An 18256-nucleotide genomic window follows, 5' to 3' on the forward strand; every position below is an offset into this window, starting at 1 on the left:
TGAGAAATGAATGGGTAGGCAGATGTGTGCTGCACACTTGGAGAGAACCAGGGAATCCGAGTGGGACTTTGAATGAATGTGCGAAAATGAAAGGGTGGAGATAAAGGTTGACAGAAGTGAGTAAAATAAACTTTAATAAGAAACCAGTTGGGAGGACTGCCCTACAGCCCTGGTCTTGGGGATTCTGTTCCAGTCTCCAGCTCCCCCTCAGCTTGGCACTGGGCCTGCTAGGGCTGGGAAGTTGGGAAGTTGATGTCCACGGTGAGGTTGGTGTAGAGGGGCTGCAGCTCCTTGGAGAGCCGCCTGTAGCCCAGCGAGTTCATGCCATCCTGCTGCCATTTGTGGTGGATTGAGGCCAGAAGGCCAGGGCTGGAGGCAGGGGCAGCTACGTGAGCCCAGGACTTAGTGACTGCCCAAGGTGGGACATCCTACCTCCAACCCCAACTTACCTCTGGGGGCTTTGCTGGTGGCTGGGGTCCTGCCCCTCTAGCATGTGGTAGCGGCCAAAGAGCAGATGGGGTCGTGAGAGTAGCATCCCGCTCAGTTGCAGCCTTACAAGGGAGAGGGCAGGGAAGCCAGAAGCCTGACTCTGATAGGGTCCCTATGCCACACCCAGCCCTTCAGGCCATGGCGGCCAGTGTCCCCCACACCATGGAGGGACCTGCAGCCCCATGCTAGGCTCCTCAAGCAGGGCCCCCCACCTAGCAGCGATGTCATGGTCCTCATGATCCCAGTACCAGTACGAGTTGGGGAAGCCGTTTATCCTCAGGTAGTGAGTGGGGCGCAGAGCAAACACGCCCCCAAGGTAGCCGTGGTAGGGTAGCCTGGAGAGGCAGAGAGAGTTGGGAACAAGGAGTTTCAGGCAACAGGGGTCCTGGCCAGGATCTCCAAGCTTTATTTCTGAGTTTACCCTTCCCAACTCACCCCTGTGATCACCTCTCCCCTAACCCCGCAGGTACCCCCTTCCCTGATTTTGGAGTAACCCTTCCTCTGCCCCCTGAGGTGGGCCCTCACTTGACCTGGGATATCTCCTCCCCTAAATCATCTGACAGGCCCACCGTGTGACCCCTCAATGGCCCTTTCTCCTCAGACCCTAAGATAACCCTCTCCTGTCCCCTAGTCAGCCCCTTCTTTCACACATTCTCCTTCTCTGACCTCCACCATGACCCTGTCACTGACCTCCACCCTTAACACCCACATCTAAAAGGAAGTTTCTTCCCTGTCTACAAGACTTTTCCTTGGGCCCCATCATTCTCCACCTGAGTTCCAGGGATCGAGGCTTAGACCCTATAGATGGGCAGGGTGAAGTCCAGGGAAGCACAGGGTCTGCCTATGGTTTCCCCCAGGAGGCCCCCTCCTTCCACCTACTTGTAGTTGAACTTGTCAATGGCCACAGACACATGGGCTGGGAAGATGTCACAGATGTAGAGGTTGCGGTCATCCTCTGGGAGGAGGTTCACATCATGGAAGAAGACACAGTCCCATTCCTCCTCCTGCATGGCCTCCCAGAACCCCACATTGCGTAGCTTGCCCCGGTTGAAAGCAGTGGTGTGTACCTGGGATGGACAGAGATGCTCCATGCTCACTCACCAGTGGGCAGGAGTGTTCCCCCACCTGCCAAGCCCATCTGCTCCCCCTTTCCAGGGCCATTCTCCTGCCTGGGCCCTATTCCCACTGCAGCTGCAAAACCCAGACCTATCCACAAGGGCACAGTTCAAAGTTTACCTCTCCTGGAAGACTTTTCCTGGATTCCCACCCCCATCCTAGGCAGAGTCTGTATCTCCAGCCCCTCAGTTCTGTCCACAACCATTTGCAGGATTCTCAAAGATTATCTCCTTCAAAGGACCATAAACCCCCCTTCAATAGGCAGGGGTTAGGGTGAGCAGGGACCACCTACATCTGTTTCTGCCCCTACCAAAGAATGGATCTGATGCTCAGAAACCATGACAGGTTTTGCCTCTCCCTCCTCTTCCTCCATCATCATGTTCTCCTTCATCACCACCTTGTTACCATCAACACTTGCTATTATGTTCATTGCCAGCATGAGCACCATCATCTTCAGCATCTCCAAGGCCATCAACACAACCTCATATCACCTCCATCACTCACCACATCAACATCATCCTCACCACCATCAAAACCATCATTGCCATCATCATCATCACCATCATCATTAGCTATATCACTAAGTAGCTACTATGTACCAGGCCTTGACCTCACTGCTTTAGTCATTAACTCAATGCTTCCCACAACCTAGCGATGGAAGGGTTACTATCATCCCTGTCTCATGAATGAAAAAACCATAACACTGAGTTCCCCAAGTTTATCCATAGTTATATGAGTGACAATGGGATGGATGGATGGATGATGGTCCCACACTCTGACCACACAGGTAGTAATAGGCAAGACTGAGATTCAAACAAGCATCCAAAGGGATCCTAAACCCAGTGCTTTAAATTACCACTTAGCTTCATTGCCCAACCTGGCCAGCCCTGGTTTCAGGGAGGTCTAGACTCTGTGGGACTGAGTCTTCCAGACAGCCACTTGAGCCAACCCCAGACTCAGCCAGTCTAGACCAAACCTATAGCCCCAGCTCTAATTTCCCCCAAGATCTTCTTGACTCATAAATCCAGCCCCCAACCAGCCACTCTCTGGCCCAAATGCTGACGTGACTCTCCACAGCTGTGCTTGGAGACCCACCTTGTGGGTCTTTTTGCCTCTGCCCCTCCCCACCCCAGACGCACCTGGTTCACCACATAGATGGCATAGTGCAGTTGCTGGCGCTGTAGGAAGGGGTGCAGATGGAAGAGAAGGTGCTGCAGATGTTGGACTTGCCCATAGTAGGGCACCACTACTGCTGTGTGGTGACGTGTCCAGCAGTCAGGTGGCCGGTACTGGCCCCCCAGCTCCACCAGCGGGTTCTTTTCCACCACCTGCTCCATTGTCAGGTTCTCTGGGATCATCACCTTCAAGGGGCCATCTGAGAGAGGTAAGTACCATGGATGGTCAAGGGGATCCCCTAGAAACCCCACAACCCAGTTGTACTGGGTTCCATCATGCCCCCCCCCCCAACCATGTCCACCAGCCTTCAGAATGTGACCTTAACTTGGGAATAAGTCTATGCAGATGTGATTAAAATGTGGAAGTGTTGAATTTGGGTGGGCCCTAAATGCAACAACTGGTGTCCTTATAAGAAGGTCATGTGAAGACCCAGAGAGAAGGTGGCCATGGAGGCAGAAATTAAAGTGATGTGCCTCTAAGCCAAGGAAAGCCAAGGATTGCTAACAACCACCAGAAACTAGGAGAGAGAGAGGCATAGGATGGTTTTTCTCTCCAGAACATCCGGAAAGAACCAACACTGTCAACACCATGATTTTGGGCTTCTGGCTTCCAGAACTATGGGAGAATACCTCTCTGTTGTTTTAAGGGTGTTTCCCCTGGGGTGGTTCTCAGGCCACCCACTCTCCCTGCACCTCAGACTGCTCCTTCCAGCACCTTCTTCTGAGGGCCCCACTGCCCACCCACCCAGCCCCAGCTGTGGCTCCTCCCCCTTTCTGTAGCAGAACATATTTCTTCCAAAGATGCCACAACAGTATCTCTTTACCCAAATGCCCCTCTTACAACATGACTTTGATACTCCTCCCACGGAGAGGTGAGTGTATGTCCCCACTCCTTAAAATTGGGTGGGCTTTTATAACAGTTTCAATGAACAGAGTATGGCAGAAGTGACACTACATGGCTTTTGGGACCAGATCAGAGAAGGCCAAATGGCTTCTGCCTGCTTTATGTGAACACTTGCTCTTGAAGCTAGCAGTTGCCGGCTAAGCTCTCAGGCCACCATACTGTTTGGAAGCCCAAACGAGCCCCCTGGGAGGGCTCTGCGGAGGCTCTAAGATCACGTACAGAGAGTGGGAGTGCTTCCACCCCCTGCTTTTTTAGCTCCAGCCATATCTCACTGCAACTGTGTGAAAAACCTGGACCACGACTGCCCAACTGGGCCCTTCCCAAAACTCCCCACCCAGATACACATTAAGAGTTGACGTCTGTTGGGCACCTGGGAGGCTCAGTGGTTGCGCATCTGCCTTTGGCTCAGGTTGTGATTCCAGGGTTCTGGGTCGAGTCCCACATCAGGCTCCCCGTAGGGAGCCTGCTTCTCCCTCTACCTATGTCTCTGCCTCTCTCTCTGTGGCTCTCATGAATAAATAAATAAAATCTTTAAAAATAATAATAATTAAAAAAGAGTTGATGACTGTTTAAAGACAGAGTTCTGGGGTGGTTCGTTATGAAGCAGCCACAGATGACTAGCACACATGCTGTCACCTTTGGGTCATCAGTGCCAGGCCTGCTGCTTCTAGATCCTCCCCTACCCCCCCAAAGGAGTCTTTCTAGCTCCCCAAAACCTGAGGCAGCGTTCGGGGGACAGGATATTCTGACAAGCTTACTGATGTAAGGTGAGATGAGGGGGCAGCTAGGCAGGTCCTCCTCACTAACGCCCACAGGGTGGATCTGGCTTAGGTTGGTGTACACGTCCTGGGAAGAGGTCTGCGCAGCAGAGACTGAGACCAGAAAGGGCAACTCTTCTCCCACCGTTGGCCTGTCCTGTATCAGGACGCGCAAGAAGGAGGTGAAGCTGTGGCGGTGGCGGTTCTGGTAGAGGAATGCCCCCATAAGCAGCAGCTGTACCCCCAGAAATAATAACAGGAGCCCCCTCTGTTGTTCCATGCTGGGGAAGGAAACAAAAGGTCATTCTTTCCATCTTGCAAACCCCTCACTTTTGCCCCATGTAGCTCAGTCCCACAGCCCTGCACCCACCCCCTCCCTGACTGTCTTTGCACAGGGGAGGGGAGGTCAGGGTGAAAGAACAGCGAGGCTGCTCAAGGCTGTGCCGCCTGCATGAAGAACCTGACGAGCATATCTGCAGCCTCATCTCTTCCCGCCTGGTCCCCTCCAAGCCCCATGATCACAGTGGACCCTGGCTGGTAGCTCCCCCGGGTGAGCAACTCAATCTTTCTAAGGCTCAATATCCTTGTCTGTGAAATGGGACCTATAGCGGGTTCGGGCTCACAGGGTTATTGCGCTAGGATGTGCAGTGTGCAATGTGACCCGGCTGCACATTATTCCAGATTGTGCCAGGTCTGCTCATATTTCCAGCACCCTGTATGAAAGGGACCTGACTCCTGTTTATTCTGGGTGCCCTTCTCTTTCCTGTAATGAGCACCTGGTATCTCCTAGAGGCTTATGCAGCCTCTATACGTCTCCACCATGGTCTGATCATCCTGGTTTGTGGCTGTCCTGTCAACCGCCCCCATCAGAGTAGGAGTTTGCAGAGAACAGGGTTCAGGACTGACTCATCTCTGGGTCCCCAGCATTTCTGAGCACAGGATGAGTGAGTGAATGAATGACTCACCACCTGACAGACTCCTGCTCATGCTCAGCCACCGCCAGAGCCCCTCACTGGGGAGCCTTCTCCACATCCTCCCCTCTCTGCATCAGCTCTCCTGGTCTCCTGTATCTCTGCTGTCACTGCTCTGCCACCAGACCAGGAATGATCTGTGTCCAGATCTTCCTCCCTCATCTCCCTCCCTCACCCACCTGGGAATGGGGCAGGCCTCAGCCCAGCTCAGCCCTGGGTCCCCAGCATCACCCAGCACCAGGGCTGAGTGTTTGTTCATCTCTAGTTACTAAGAACCACTTCTATGCCAGGATTATTGAGCAAACCAACGAAGCTGCCACAAGCAAAACCAATAGAAACCTCTACTCCCCAGGAAACCCTCATTCTGGTGGGAAGGACAGGCAAGAAAACAAGTCATTTCAGAGAGCAATAAAAACCTACACATCGAAAGGGGTGGAGCAGGAAATGGATGGAAAGGAAAGAAACAGAGGGAGGCTATCTCTTTTCTGGGTGGCTGGGCAGAGGGAAGAGCAGGTGGAAAGGCCGTGAGGTAGGCAAGGGGAGAATCAAAGGGCACTGAACAGTCATACACAGGCTGGAGGCCTCGTCACTAAATTGGTGAGCAAATTTTCAGACAACCAGAAAATTATCTCATTACAGAAATAGGCTCAGTATTACATCTCAAATGTGGGACAAGACAGTATGGGATTGGGGGCAGAAAACCCTTCAATTCTGGAGCATGGAGACATGAATCCCAATTTCAGTAGCAAATTCTCTGTTGTGAGGCAGGAATAAGAAAAAACTACCTGAAGGTAGAATGTCTCTCAGCTTTTCAGCTGAAAAGCCAGATCACAAAGGAGCGCTATTTCATAGAATACCATACAGACTTTTGAGTGACATTTCAAATTTAGATGCCCCTCTTTTCATCAAAATGAGAAGAAACCCCCACATATGGTGGAAATGCACCCTGTTCACACACACAGCAGAAAACGGATTGTCGAGTATGTTTCGGGGGGAACCCCTGGGTGGCTCAGCGGTTGGGCGCCTGCCTTCGGCCCAGGACATAATCCTGGAGTCCCAGAATCGAGTCCCACATTGGGCTCCCTGCATGGAGCTTGCTTCTCCCTCTGCCTGGGTCTCTGCTTCTCTCTCTCTCTCTCTCTTGAATAAATAAAATATTTTTAAAAAGTATGTCTCAGGGAGCTCAGCTGGACTTGGTATGCACTTTGGGACCAAAAACCAGTCTTTGAAAGGTCCTGGTAGAGTTGGCGCAGCAGCAATTTATGAATGTATTTGATGAGAACAGCAGGGCTTATACTGATCCCTATTCCCAGCGGTGAATGCTACAAGTGTGGATCGTTCCTGAGTCGGCCACCCCAGCCAGGGTCCAGCTGCTCTGTAAACATTTGGAGGTGCCAGCAGAACCTCGATGGTGACTCTATTTCCCCTTCCTCGGCAGCTTGGAGGAGCAAGGAGCCTTCCATGGCATATGTGTGCTCAGGAGCATGATTCTTCACACAGGAGTCAGCCACATCTGTTGGTTTCTGTGGAGCCACCAACGAAGGGAATGTGTTGGACACACATCACCCAGTGTTAAGACACCCAGTGTCCAGACTTCTTTCTCCTGGTGCAGGACAAGAAGGGCTACTATGGAAAGTGTGGTTTGTCTCCTGGAGAGCCCAGTAAAAAGGACCCCTCTGACTTCACAGGAAATGTGACAGGCACGTTTTGTAGACTGCAACAGAGCAATTATCCTCTGATTCCTCATTTTATCATTGATCCCTATTGCAAATACAGGGGTTATGACTTAAGACACAGTGTTACTGTCATTTGGGCTCCTGGTGGAGAAAATTTAATTATGAGCAATGATTTGAAAAAAGAAATTGGGGGAAGCATAATCATGTGACTGTAGGTATCGAAGCATGAGTGTGTTCCTGTTACTCCCTCAAAAAATAGAGTCCATTTCACTACTGTTGAAAGGTGAGCAAGGTAGGATAAAATCAATTGCATATTGTTTCCCAAAGTTACTTAAGATTTCAAGAAAAAAAAAACCCCGACATTTTAAAGTAGCAGGAACTCCCATGCATGTTACAAGATTCAAATTAGTACACCCACATTTTCCAACTGACATGTTTCCAAGTCTCATAATAAGTTATATTTTCATTTGGGGAAAGCAATATTTTTCTGACTGCCATGTGATATGTGTACATCCCTTAAGAGCCTACATGACCTCAGAGACCCAGAGTCTCCCCAAGGAGTCTCCCCATGGATCCCGCTAGGAAGCTGTCCGTTCCTCCTGGTGGGTTCCTGACACATGCCTGCACCCCAGCTCTGTCTTCTGAGTCAGACTAAGGGTGGCAGTGGTTTGAGGATGACAATGCCTAGCATCTTCTGCCCCAACTGTGGCTCATTAGGTCTCTTTTCATGAAAAGGGAAAGGTAGAAGCACAGGGGATCTTTGGCTGACCTGCCATACACTACTGGCCCTCCAAGGTCCATACTCTCCAGAATGAAAATACACTGCCAACAAGAGGGAAGTTGTTGAAACCAAACCATCTAGAAGCCCCTCATTCCAAAGAAATTCTAATATTAGAAATGTGTTTCTTGGAGCATCTGGGTGGCTCAGTCGGTTTAGGCATCTGCCTTCAGCCCAAGACATGATCCAGGGGCCTAGGATTGAGTCCTATGTCAGGCTCTCTGTTCAGCAGGGAGTCTGCTTCTCCCTCTGCCCCTCCCTTGCTCATGTGTGCTCTCTCTCTCTGAAATAAACAAAATCAAAAACAGAAAGAAAGAAAGAAAGAAAGAAAGAAAGAAAGAAAGAAAGAAAGAAAGAAAGAAAGAAAAAGAAAGAAAGAAAGAAAGAAAGAAAGAAAGAAAGAAAGAAAGAAAGAAAGAAAGAAAGAAAGAAAGAAAGTTTCTTCTTTAGGAATGAAACCAATTTTCCTTTTCATCCGGAAATTATCTTTCAAGCTGGATCTGTTAGCTTCAGAAATACCTGCCCCAGGTCAGATTTTGTGTTCACTCTAAGGCAATCCCTAAACTTCCTGACCTCCAAGAAGGTAAGAAATGTATTCTGGTATATAGAACCTGTTTTATGTAGCAGAGGTCTTCCAAGTGGGGTGTGTATACATAACTTCCTGCATGGGAATGTATTTCTATTCTACTCATTTAAGGTGATGCCAGGTTCCTGTTGGGACATTCTGTATTGAGAACCACCACAGCATGAGAGTTTAGTGGAGTTAATTTAAAATTCAACCACAATGTTTTCAGGGACAAGTTTTTCAAGTTACACTGGATAAAATATCCAGGTAAAAATTTATGAACCCCGTTAGAATTGGTATGCATTTTTCTCTTAGGTACTTAAAGCCTATTGAGTCATGTCATAAAATATTTATCCCATTAACAGCCAATCTTCATCTCATATCACCTTGTAAAACGTGTAACATTTTCCACCTCTGAGTAACAAAGCAAAACAAAACAAAAAAACCCTCAATGTTGAAAAATGTCAGGTGCCACTCGTCTTGTTCAAATTTTCCATAGCTTTACAGTTTTTTGTCTGCTTGATGAATTAATGAGAAATTTATATTCAAATATCGCAGTGCTTCTAGAATTTGTCAGTTTCTCCTCCTCATCCTGCTAATTTGGGTTTTATTTCTTTGGAGACTGTGTTGTTAGGTACATCCAAGTTTAGAATTGTTTGGTCATCCTGGTTATTCCTTGTTCATCTGGGATGACGCACTATTACTCCCAGTGCTTTTTGGCTCAAAAATCTGTTTAGTGGTTGTAGCTGAACTTAGATTTCTTTGTGCTGTTTTCCGGTGTCTTTTCCTCTCCTCTTGTGTTCACACTTTTGAGTCTTTACTTATTAGATGTGGGTGTCATGTGTACAGCACATAGCTTTTTTCTCAACTCTCCTGTGATTGAGACAATTTTGCTAGTTTCTAATCTCACAGCAAATCTTATTTATTAAATGATGTTCATTTTTGAGGAATCTCTGTACCCAACATGGGGCTCAACCTTATACTGCAAGATCAAAAGTTGGATGCTTTTCTGAGACTGAACCACCCAGTCACCCCCACAGCATATATTTTTTTAAGATTTTATTTATTTATTTGAGAGGGAGAGAGTGAGAGTGAGCTAGAGTGCAAGGGCAGGGGGAAGGAGAAGCAGACATCCTGCTGAGCCCTGAGATCATGACCTGAGCCCAAGGCAGACACACTTAGCTTAACCACTTAACAGACTAAGTCACCCAGGTGTCCCTCCTACAGCAAATCTTATTTTAAAATATTTATTAACAAATTCCCCTAATTGGGACACCTGGGTGGCTCAGTGGCCGAGCGCCTGCCTTTGCTCAGGGTGTGATCCTGAAGTTCCAGTATCAAGTTTCACATGGAAGGGGGGGTGAGGGGCCTGCATATACCCTGCTTCTCCTCTCTCTGCCTTTGTCTCTGCCTCTGTCTCTCGTGAATAAATAAAATCTTAAAAAAAAAAAAACAATTTTCCCTAATCTAAACCAATACTAAGCTTTTAGATTTTATAAACTAATATAACCCACAAAGGTAGTCTTGATCTTAAAAGAACACTAACGCATTGTGGGCCTTTCATTTTCAAAGCCACCCTTTGATTTCACAAGTAAGGATATTGATGCCTAAAGTCACTCAGGTGTAAGAAAAGAGCATGAATTTTAGGGGCACCTGGGTGGCTCAGTTGTTTCAGCATCTACCTTTGGCTTAGGGTCATGATCTCAGGGTCCCAGGATTGAGTGCCACATCCAGTTCTCTGCTCAGCAGGGAGTCTGCTTCTCCCTCTCCCTCTGCTCCTCCTCCTGCTCCCTCAGATAAATAAAATCTAAAACAAGAAAAAGAGCATGAATTTGAGCCCAAGCCTGTGTGTGTGCAACTCCGAAGTTCTTTCCATTGCCTGGCTGGGGGTGTCTTGGGGGATGAGGGTGGTAGAACTCAGGGAAGGTTTCCCCAAAAAGGTAGCATTCTGGGTAGGTCCCGAAGGATAAGCAGACATTCGCCACCCATACCCAGGGAGGGAAAGGCACTCTAGGCAGAGAGATGGAAGTACCAGAGAGCCTGGTATGCCTAAATCATGGTGGTAATGGTACCTCTCATCTTTGGAGCACTTACTATGGCCCAAGAGCTGTTTTAAGCACTCATCAAACGTTCCCTCTTCTCAGTCTCAGCATTACTGGCATTCTGGGCATGTTAGTTCTTTGCTATAGGGGCTCTCCTGTATATTAGAGATTTCTAACGCTTCTGGATGCCAGTATCCGCCAACTCCAGCTGTGACCACCAAAAATGTCTCTGCCAAATGTCCTCTGGAAGTCAAAATCATGCCAGGTTTGGAACCAGTGCTCTCATCGTATGAGGGCTGTACTATTATTTTTTTTTAAGATTTTATTTATTCATGAGAGAGAAAGAGAGGCAGAGACCCAGGCAGAGGGAGAAGCAGGCTCCATGCAGGAGCCCGATGCAGGACTCAATCCCGAGACTCCAGGACCACACCCTGAGCCACCCAGGAATCCCTACTATTGTTATTTCTATCTCACAGGTGAGAAAATGTAAGTTGTCCACAGTTCCACAACTAGGATGGTACTCCCAGGATCTGAACCAAGTTGCTTCTGCCCTTAACCACCATACCACACGGCAAACTTCCTGGGTTCTGTGCTCACTGGGGTACAAATCACAGGAGACAAGAAAAGAGGGGCAGGCTAGGGGCAGCTCAGGAAGGGCCTTGAAAGCCTTGCCTGCTCTGTACCTGGCCTTGTGCCTGGATGCTGGGACCCAGGTGCAAATCCAGCTAAAACCCTCTTTCAAGGAGCTCCCAATACAAAGAGACACCGAAAGTCACAGATAGCCACAGCCCAAGGTGACAGGGCCTCTGACAATGTCAGGGACCAGGGGCTGTGTGAGCCCAGAGATGGTTTATTAATGCAGTGCAAGTGAGGACAGGTCCTGCAGGCTTTCTAGAGGGAGTACATCCACGTGGCTACCTGGATGAGAAATAGGAATCAGTGTGGTGAGGAGGAGGGGTGAAGAAGGGTCTTCAGGAAGGGAGGATGGCACGCGTAAACACCTGGCAGAAAAGTTACTTCACTGGCAATTGTGGGGGAACTGCCAGAGGCTCAGGAGGCTGAAAAGTCATCAGGGGCCTGGTTGCAAACACCAAGCTGAGAGACTCAACCTTACCCTGCAGGTGATGAGAAGCTACATTCTCCTGCCCTCTCCAGAAGCCCCTGACACCAACTTACAGTCTTTCCCACCAGAATATTGTGTTGCAACAAACAAAACATAAAATGTTTGCAAAGCATCCATGAGATACCTCTGTCCAAACTGTGCCAACACACTGGTGAATATGGCCACTAAGGACTAGTGGGACTGGTCCAGTTCTCAACTGGATTACCAATTACTGCTGCGCCAGGGAAGTGACATGAGGAACCAGAACACCCCGGCCTCAAGCACTTACTAAGCACCAACCACTGGTCTTAATGTTTTACAGAGGTTAACTCAGTTACTTCTTTAACCCAACAACACTATTATCGTCTCCACTAGGCAGAGGACACTCAAGCACAGACTTTTCATAACTTACTCAAGGTCACACAACTAAGCAAGTAGCACAGGGAGTCAACTGGCAGGCTGGCTTTCACAACCTCTTTTTGTCAATGATGTCCAGTTTGAGATAAACCTTTCTGTCAATTTCTCAGTACAAAGTGTGTGGGTGGTGTTGAGATCTGCTCAAATACATAGTGAAAGAGACTTGCAAAGCAGGAGACTAAAACCAACACAGAACCACCTAAATTTGTATACTAGTTGTGGGGTTAGAAAACCAAAGTACAGCACAACAGAATACCACTTAGGCCATGGTTCCTCAACTTTGGCACTATTGTTCTGAACCAGAAAATTTGTTGCAGTGAGAGGCCATCCTGCACACACTGTTTACCAGCATCCTTGGCCTCTACCTACCAAACGCCAGTCACATCCTTCCCTGCTTCCTTGTTGTGACAACCACAAATGTCTCCAGATAGTGCCAACTGTTCTCTGAGGTACAAAACCACCCCCAAACTGAGAAGTGACTTAAAGACTCTCAGTAGGTTGCCTGAGGTTTTGACATTCTCACCTCACTCCTTTCTTTAAGAGAAAAATTAAGCCTGGTCACCAGTGGGAAGCCGCCCCAGTCATTAGAATAAGTGGGATGAAAGTTTACTGTTTGGTGAACACACACTTTCCATATTAACTCATATTAACTCAGTCTGTGAGGCACATTCTGTTATTAACCTCCACTTTACAGAGGAGGGGCACATGCCAATTGCTCAGCAAGTGCTATTCTATCCCTCATGTCCTGGCTCGCAGCACTTTTAACAGCTGGTCATCTTCATCTCTCCAGCCAGGCCTGACACTCCTGTGTCCCCGAGGGTCAACCCTCCTGACAGCTTCAGACACCCAAATGTCCCCCATCACCCTTCATTCTCGATCCTCCCTATCGAGGGTCTCACAGGGGGAGACAAGAAATAACACTCAGGAGGAGGGCAGTTTGGGGGCTGCAAAGCGGCTGAGGCGGGGAGAGGGTGCTGACTCCTGGGAGGCTGCACCCTAACCCTGGGACCAACCCTCATTGGTCTCACCTGCCCTCTATCTCGAGCTCTGCCTTCAACCCCACAAGCCCGGAGGGGCGCGCACTTGTCACTGAGCCACGCCTGCGGGTAACTGCTCACCGGGTCCCGCCCCAGCCTGGCGCGCGCGTGGGGAAGCGCAAACCGCTCGGGTCAGCTCCGCGCACGCACAGCCCGCCGGCCGCAGGGCCCTGGACCGCGTTCGCTGGCGCACCCACGCCCACTCCCACGACCGTGGGGGCGCGCGTAGAAGCCCACCCGGTGCCCCGGGCGACGCGGCCCCATCCCTGCAATCTACGCCGCGGTCGCGCTGCCTCTCCCTTGCGCACCCCTATTCCCTTTGTCCCCTCCACCCTGACAACTCTCCACCCGCACCTCAAGCCCTATCATACTCCCATAAAGGCAGAGAACCGAAAAGGCAACCATCCCCTCTCTAGAATGAAGTGCGCAGCGGGCTGCAGGACACAGGAATCAGGCCCCTGCTCCGGCCTTTGCGCAGGCGCAACCGGAGACGCGCGGGACTGACCCGGAGCACCCGAGGAGCCGTGGGCGGCGCGCATGACGTCACTGCGAGGCTCGCAGGGTGTGGGCCCAGCTGGCTTCCGAGCTGTAGGAGCTTTGGGCCAAACTGCCCCAAGGGCACCTGGGAGTCGTAGGCAGGGAAACCCAAAGCCTTCTGGTAGTCGTAGTCCCTTCACCGTTTCCGCGTTTTCTCGGAGCCTGGACTTTCCTGCGCGGGTTCTGCTCACGTGAGTCCCTCCTTCCTCGATGGGCCGATCCTGGCCCTTTGTAGTGCTAGAGTGTTAGGAGTTGAGGATCTCCTATTCTTCTCCCACGCATTCCGGTAGGTGTCCCTGGAGACATGGCACTCCTCTCCGTGATCCCCCAGCGCCAATCTCTGGCGACCCTCTGGGCGGAAGTGCCCTAAGCAGCTGGTGTCCCTGCTGATCCGCTTTGGACTCTGCCTCGGTTCTGACTCCTCCTTTCCACCCCGCAACCTGAGGACGGTTCCAACGCACCCTCCTCTATCCTGGTTACAACCTGGATAGTTGTAGAGTGATCAGGGCCGGCGTTGGGGGAGTGTCAGGCGGCCGTGGGAGCCCAGCGGAGGCGCCAGACCCAGCCCAGGGTCCCAGAAGGACTTCCAGAGCAAAGGACCTCAAAATTTACCATGCCCAGACAGAATTACAGAGGCCTAAACCCCTGGCTCGCACAGTATTTACCTATTCTTCCCTCTTCCCACCTCCTTCCCCACGAAATGGTCCCCTATTCTTCCCCACGCTGAAGCCAGAACCTTTGTCAGCCCCCTGCTTCTCTCACCTACTGCCTCGTTCAACCAACTCTTGTGCGAGTCCCACTTGCTCTATTTCCAGAAGAGATCCAGACCACTTCTCTCCACCTCCACTGCCTCTACTCAGCCCTAAGCCACATTATTGTTCATCTGGATTGTTGCAGGAGCCTCTTCATTGGTCTGCCCGTGTCTACCCTCACTACTCTCCACCCTCTATTTGCGCGCAGCAGCAGCCCGAGGATCTTGTTAAAATATAAATCAGATCCTGTCACTGCACAGATTACAACTATCCAATGGTTCCCATCTCATCCAGAATAAAATCTAAGCTCCTCACCCTGCCAGCCTCCAAGCCCTAGATCCTCTCCCCTCTTCAGCCATAAATCACTTTCCAAACAACTGAACACAGACAGGCCCTGCCTTTTCGGTCTTTGCATTTGCTATTAGCTCTATCTGGAACATTCTTCCCACCTTGATCTAATGCCTGATTCCTCATCCTTCTAGCCTGAGCTCAGTAATATGAGGCTCAATTCCTTCATGTTACTCCTTATATTTGTAAGGTATCTTGGTTATTTACTTATCCATGGGTTGGCTCCTCCTCTAAACTTGATGCCTGCATCCCTTCCTATTTTGATCACTGCTGGCCCAGTGCCTAACGCATGTTAGGTAGATGGGGGGCAATGAATGGATACTCGTTGAATGAATGATGAACGCTTAAGCTGAGACTTGAAGGTGCCAAGCCTCCACAAGTGATGGGAGAATATTCCAGGCAATGGGTGTACTCAGCGCTATCCAGGCCGCCTCTCCGGAGGCAACAACCCCACAAATCGGAATCCGCATGTAACCTGCCTCTCCTCTCTCCCTGTCCAGGAGAAGCCAACTCCTTCCCGCCCGCCCGGAACCCGCGATGCCCGCCCCGCAGTGCTCCTCTTGCCACGCGGCGCGAGCCGCCCTCCGCCGCCCGCGCTCCGGCCAAGCGCTGTGCGGCGCCTGCTTCTGCACCGCCTTCGAGGCCGAGGTGCTGCACACGGTGCAGGCGGGCCGCCTGCTGCCACCCGGCGCCGTAGTGGCCGTGGGCGCCTCCGGCGGCAAGGACTCCACGGTGCTGGCGCACGTGCTGCGCGAACTGGCGCCGCGCCTGGGCGTCTCGCTGCGCCTGGTGGCCGTGGACGAGGGCATCGGCGGCTACCGCGACGCGGCGCTGGCGGCCGTGCGGCGCCAGGCGGCGCTCTGGGACCTCCCGCTCACCGTCGTGGCCTACGCGGACCTCTTCGGGGGCTGGACGATGGACGCCGTGGCCCGCAGCACCGCCGGCTCCGGCCGCAGCCGCGCCTGCTGCACCTTTTGCGGGGTGCTGCGGCGCCGTGCGCTGGAGGAAGGGGCGCGCCTCGTGGGAGCCACGCACATCGTGACAGGTGAGCACGGGCCCTGCAGTGAGGGGCTAGCCCTTAGGTGGTGAAGGAGCCGCTGTTGGGTGTGCCCTGGGGGGAGGAGCTGCACATGGAGAAGGGGACGTGCATGCCTGGCATGGGCGCAGCCAGCTTCTGAGTCACTGTAATCGATGGCATTGGCAACTACAGGGTGGAGGGGTAGTCTCCAGGGACTTGGTTCCCTACATTAAAAATAGGACATTCTTTGTGTCCCTGTTCACAAAAGGAGGGGAGTGAAGTGGTCCCATCCATCAGAAGCCAACTGTAGTCTAGAATTCACCTTTGAATTCCTTTTCTCTGTCGGCCTCTCCTCTCTGATGACCCTAATTACTCTCTCCTGGTCATCACTTCAACACATAATTCTTGACCACTTACAAAGCCCAGAGCAATGCCTAATTTCAGTTTCCTCTTCTGTAAAATGGGGTTGTTAATAATACTGAGGTCCTAGGGTTGTTGGCAATTAGGTTATGTGTGCAGCACTTGGACCAGAGACCGGAAACCAGTAGGTATTGCAGAAATGTTTGCCATTGTGATGATGCACTAGACGGTATCTCTTCCTGCTCTTCTCTCACACGTATAATTAGAACCTGAGAAGTGCTACTAGGGAAAATCATAGACTTTGCCAGCTTCTAATAGAAGCATCCAGTTGAAGGGAGAAGAGTAGGGGTTAGGAAGCATCTAGAGTGAGCTGAGACCCGAAGGCCACCCAGTAACCAGTGAAAGGCAGACAGAGGGGCAGATTATAAGCAGAGGAAACAGTTGATGCACAGGCCCTGAGAAGGGTTAATATGCCAATTCAAGAAGCCCTAAGAACACCAGTGTTCTACTGTCTGGACTATACAGGCTCCAGTATAAAATAATAAGATGCAGAATAAGAGATTTAGCTTGTTTTATGGTGATTGTTGTGTAAATATTCCCTTTCTCCCTGGTCTTTCTGAATGTCATGATGTGCATTCCCAGAGGCACTGGGGCAAGGGCTCACTTGAGAGTCTCCATTAACTTAAAGGCTGCTTTGGCTCCTGTGCAGTGTGAAGCACACTTCTGAGACTGAAATGTTTGTAGCCTAAAGCACTTTTACTACCTTCCTGAAAAGGCAACTAGCACAGGGCGGGGATGGCAATAAGTGGGTGCCAGATGAGGGCGCCCCGAATTGCTCCCGGGAACCTGTGTGTGTTCCCCTCTTCTTTCTCACTGTGACCACCGTCAGCCTCCACCTGGCTGTCCCGGGGCGCCCAGGGGTCTCCATGGCCCCGTGTGGCCCTCCCTGCTGGTCTCCGGGCCCCCTCCCGGTCTCCCCGGGTTCTGGCTGCCCCGCAGGGTCTGGGGTCTCCACGGCCGGTCGGTCGCACGCACACCCCGGGCCCCTCCCCGTCTCCCCGCCCCGCTGCCCCGCGTGGCGCCCCCACCTCACCGGCTCCCCCTCTCTCCCCCAGGCCACAACGCCGACGACATGGCAGAGACGGTGCTCATGAACTTCCTGCGGGGCGACGCGGGGCGGCTGGCCCGGGGCGGGGGCCTGGGCTCGCGGGGCGAGGGGGGCGCGTTGCCGCGCTGCCGCCCGCTGCAGCTGGCCTCGCAGAAGGAGGTGGTGCTGTACGCGCACTTCCGTCGCCTCGACTACTTCTCCGAGGAGTGCGTCTACGCGCCCGAGGCCTTCCGCGGCCACGCGCGCCACCTGCTCAAGCTCCTGGAGGCGGCGCGGCCGTCGGCGGCGCTGGACCTGGTGCACTCGGCCGAGCGCCTGGCCCTGGCCCCGGCCGCGCGGCCCCCGCCCCCCGGCGCCTGCTCCCGCTGCGGGGCGCTGGCCAGCCGCGCGCTCTGCCAGGCCTGCGCCCTCCTGGACGGCCTGCAGCGCGGCCGGCCCCGCCTGGCCATCGGCAAGGGGCGCGACGCGGACGGGCCGCCGGGGCCGCCGCCCCCGCCCCCGCCCCCGCCCCCGCCCCCGCCTCCCAGAGACCCGGGCTCGGCGCCGGGCCCCGCCGCCGCCGGGGAGTGCGGGGCGGCCTGTGAGGGGCGCTGCGCCCAGGCCTCCCTGTGACTGCGGGAGGGGCACGGACGGGACCGGTTGCCGCTGACCCCGCTGACCCCGCAGAAGCTGAGGCCGGGACCCCTGGGTCGGAAGGAGGAGGGAGCAGGGGGCTGGGAGCCAGGACTCCTGGGTGCGAGGGAGGAGGGGCCGGGGCAGGGACCCCTGGGTGTGAGGGAGGAGGGAGTAGGGGGCAGGGACCCCTAGGTCTGAGGGAGGAGGGGCTGGTGGCTGGGACCCCTAGATCTGAGGGAGGAGGAGCTGGGGGCCTGGACTCCTAGGTCTGAGGGAGGAGGGGCTGGGGGCCTGGACTCCAGGGTGTGAGGGAGGAGGGGTTGGGGGCCTGGACTCCTGGGTCTGAGGGAGGTGGGGCTGGTGGCTGGGACCCCTAGATCTGAGGGAGGAGGGGTTGGGGGCCTGGACTCCTGGGTCTGAGGGAGGTGGGGCTGGTGGCTGGGACCCCTAGATCTGAGGGAGGAGGGGGCTGGAGGCCTGGACTCCTA

General features: G+C 52.6%; 2 protein-coding genes across 6 annotated transcripts; one reads left to right on the forward strand and one right to left on the reverse strand.

Moving 5' to 3' along the window:
• Positions 1-107: 107 nt before the first annotated feature.
• Positions 108-13669, reverse strand: LOC112931239 (beta-1,4-galactosyltransferase 3-like). Of its 4 annotated transcripts, none has more exons than XM_026013814.2 (7): positions 13536-13648; positions 4443-4723; positions 2745-2980; positions 1369-1556; positions 702-824; positions 450-551; positions 108-369 (listed from the first exon to the last, which is right to left on the reverse strand). In XM_026013814.2, the coding sequence occupies exons 2-7, from the start codon at positions 4720-4722 to the stop codon at positions 228-230; spliced, it is 1071 nt and encodes a 356-aa protein (XP_025869599.1). In that variant the 5' UTR covers position 4723; positions 13536-13648; the 3' UTR covers positions 108-227. The 4 variants fall into 4 exon arrangements, with proteins under 4 accessions (XP_025869599.1, XP_072614023.1, XP_072614005.1 ...); XM_072757922.1 differs by lacking the exon at positions 13536-13648 and adding an exon at positions 13421-13529; XM_072757904.1 differs by lacking the exon at positions 13536-13648 and adding an exon at positions 13402-13524.
• LOC112931492 (cytoplasmic tRNA 2-thiolation protein 1) lies at positions 13623-17938 on the forward strand. 2 transcript variants are annotated; one of them, XM_026014213.2, is made up of 3 exons: positions 13623-13758; positions 15168-15712; positions 17161-17937. In XM_026014213.2, the coding sequence occupies exons 2-3, from the start codon at positions 15205-15207 to the stop codon at positions 17763-17765; spliced, it is 1113 nt and encodes a 370-aa protein (XP_025869998.2). In that variant the 5' UTR covers positions 13623-13758; positions 15168-15204; the 3' UTR covers positions 17766-17937. The 2 variants fall into 2 exon arrangements, with proteins under 2 accessions (XP_025869998.2, XP_072613987.1); XM_072757886.1 differs by having other exon boundaries at positions 13736-13853; positions 17161-17938.
• Positions 17939-18256: the final 318 nt, after the last annotated feature.

Source organism: Vulpes vulpes, chromosome 1, assembly GCF_048418805.1.
Source record: "Vulpes vulpes isolate BD-2025 chromosome 1, VulVul3, whole genome shotgun sequence".
Lineage (NCBI taxonomy): Eukaryota > Metazoa > Chordata > Mammalia > Carnivora > Canidae > Vulpes > Vulpes vulpes.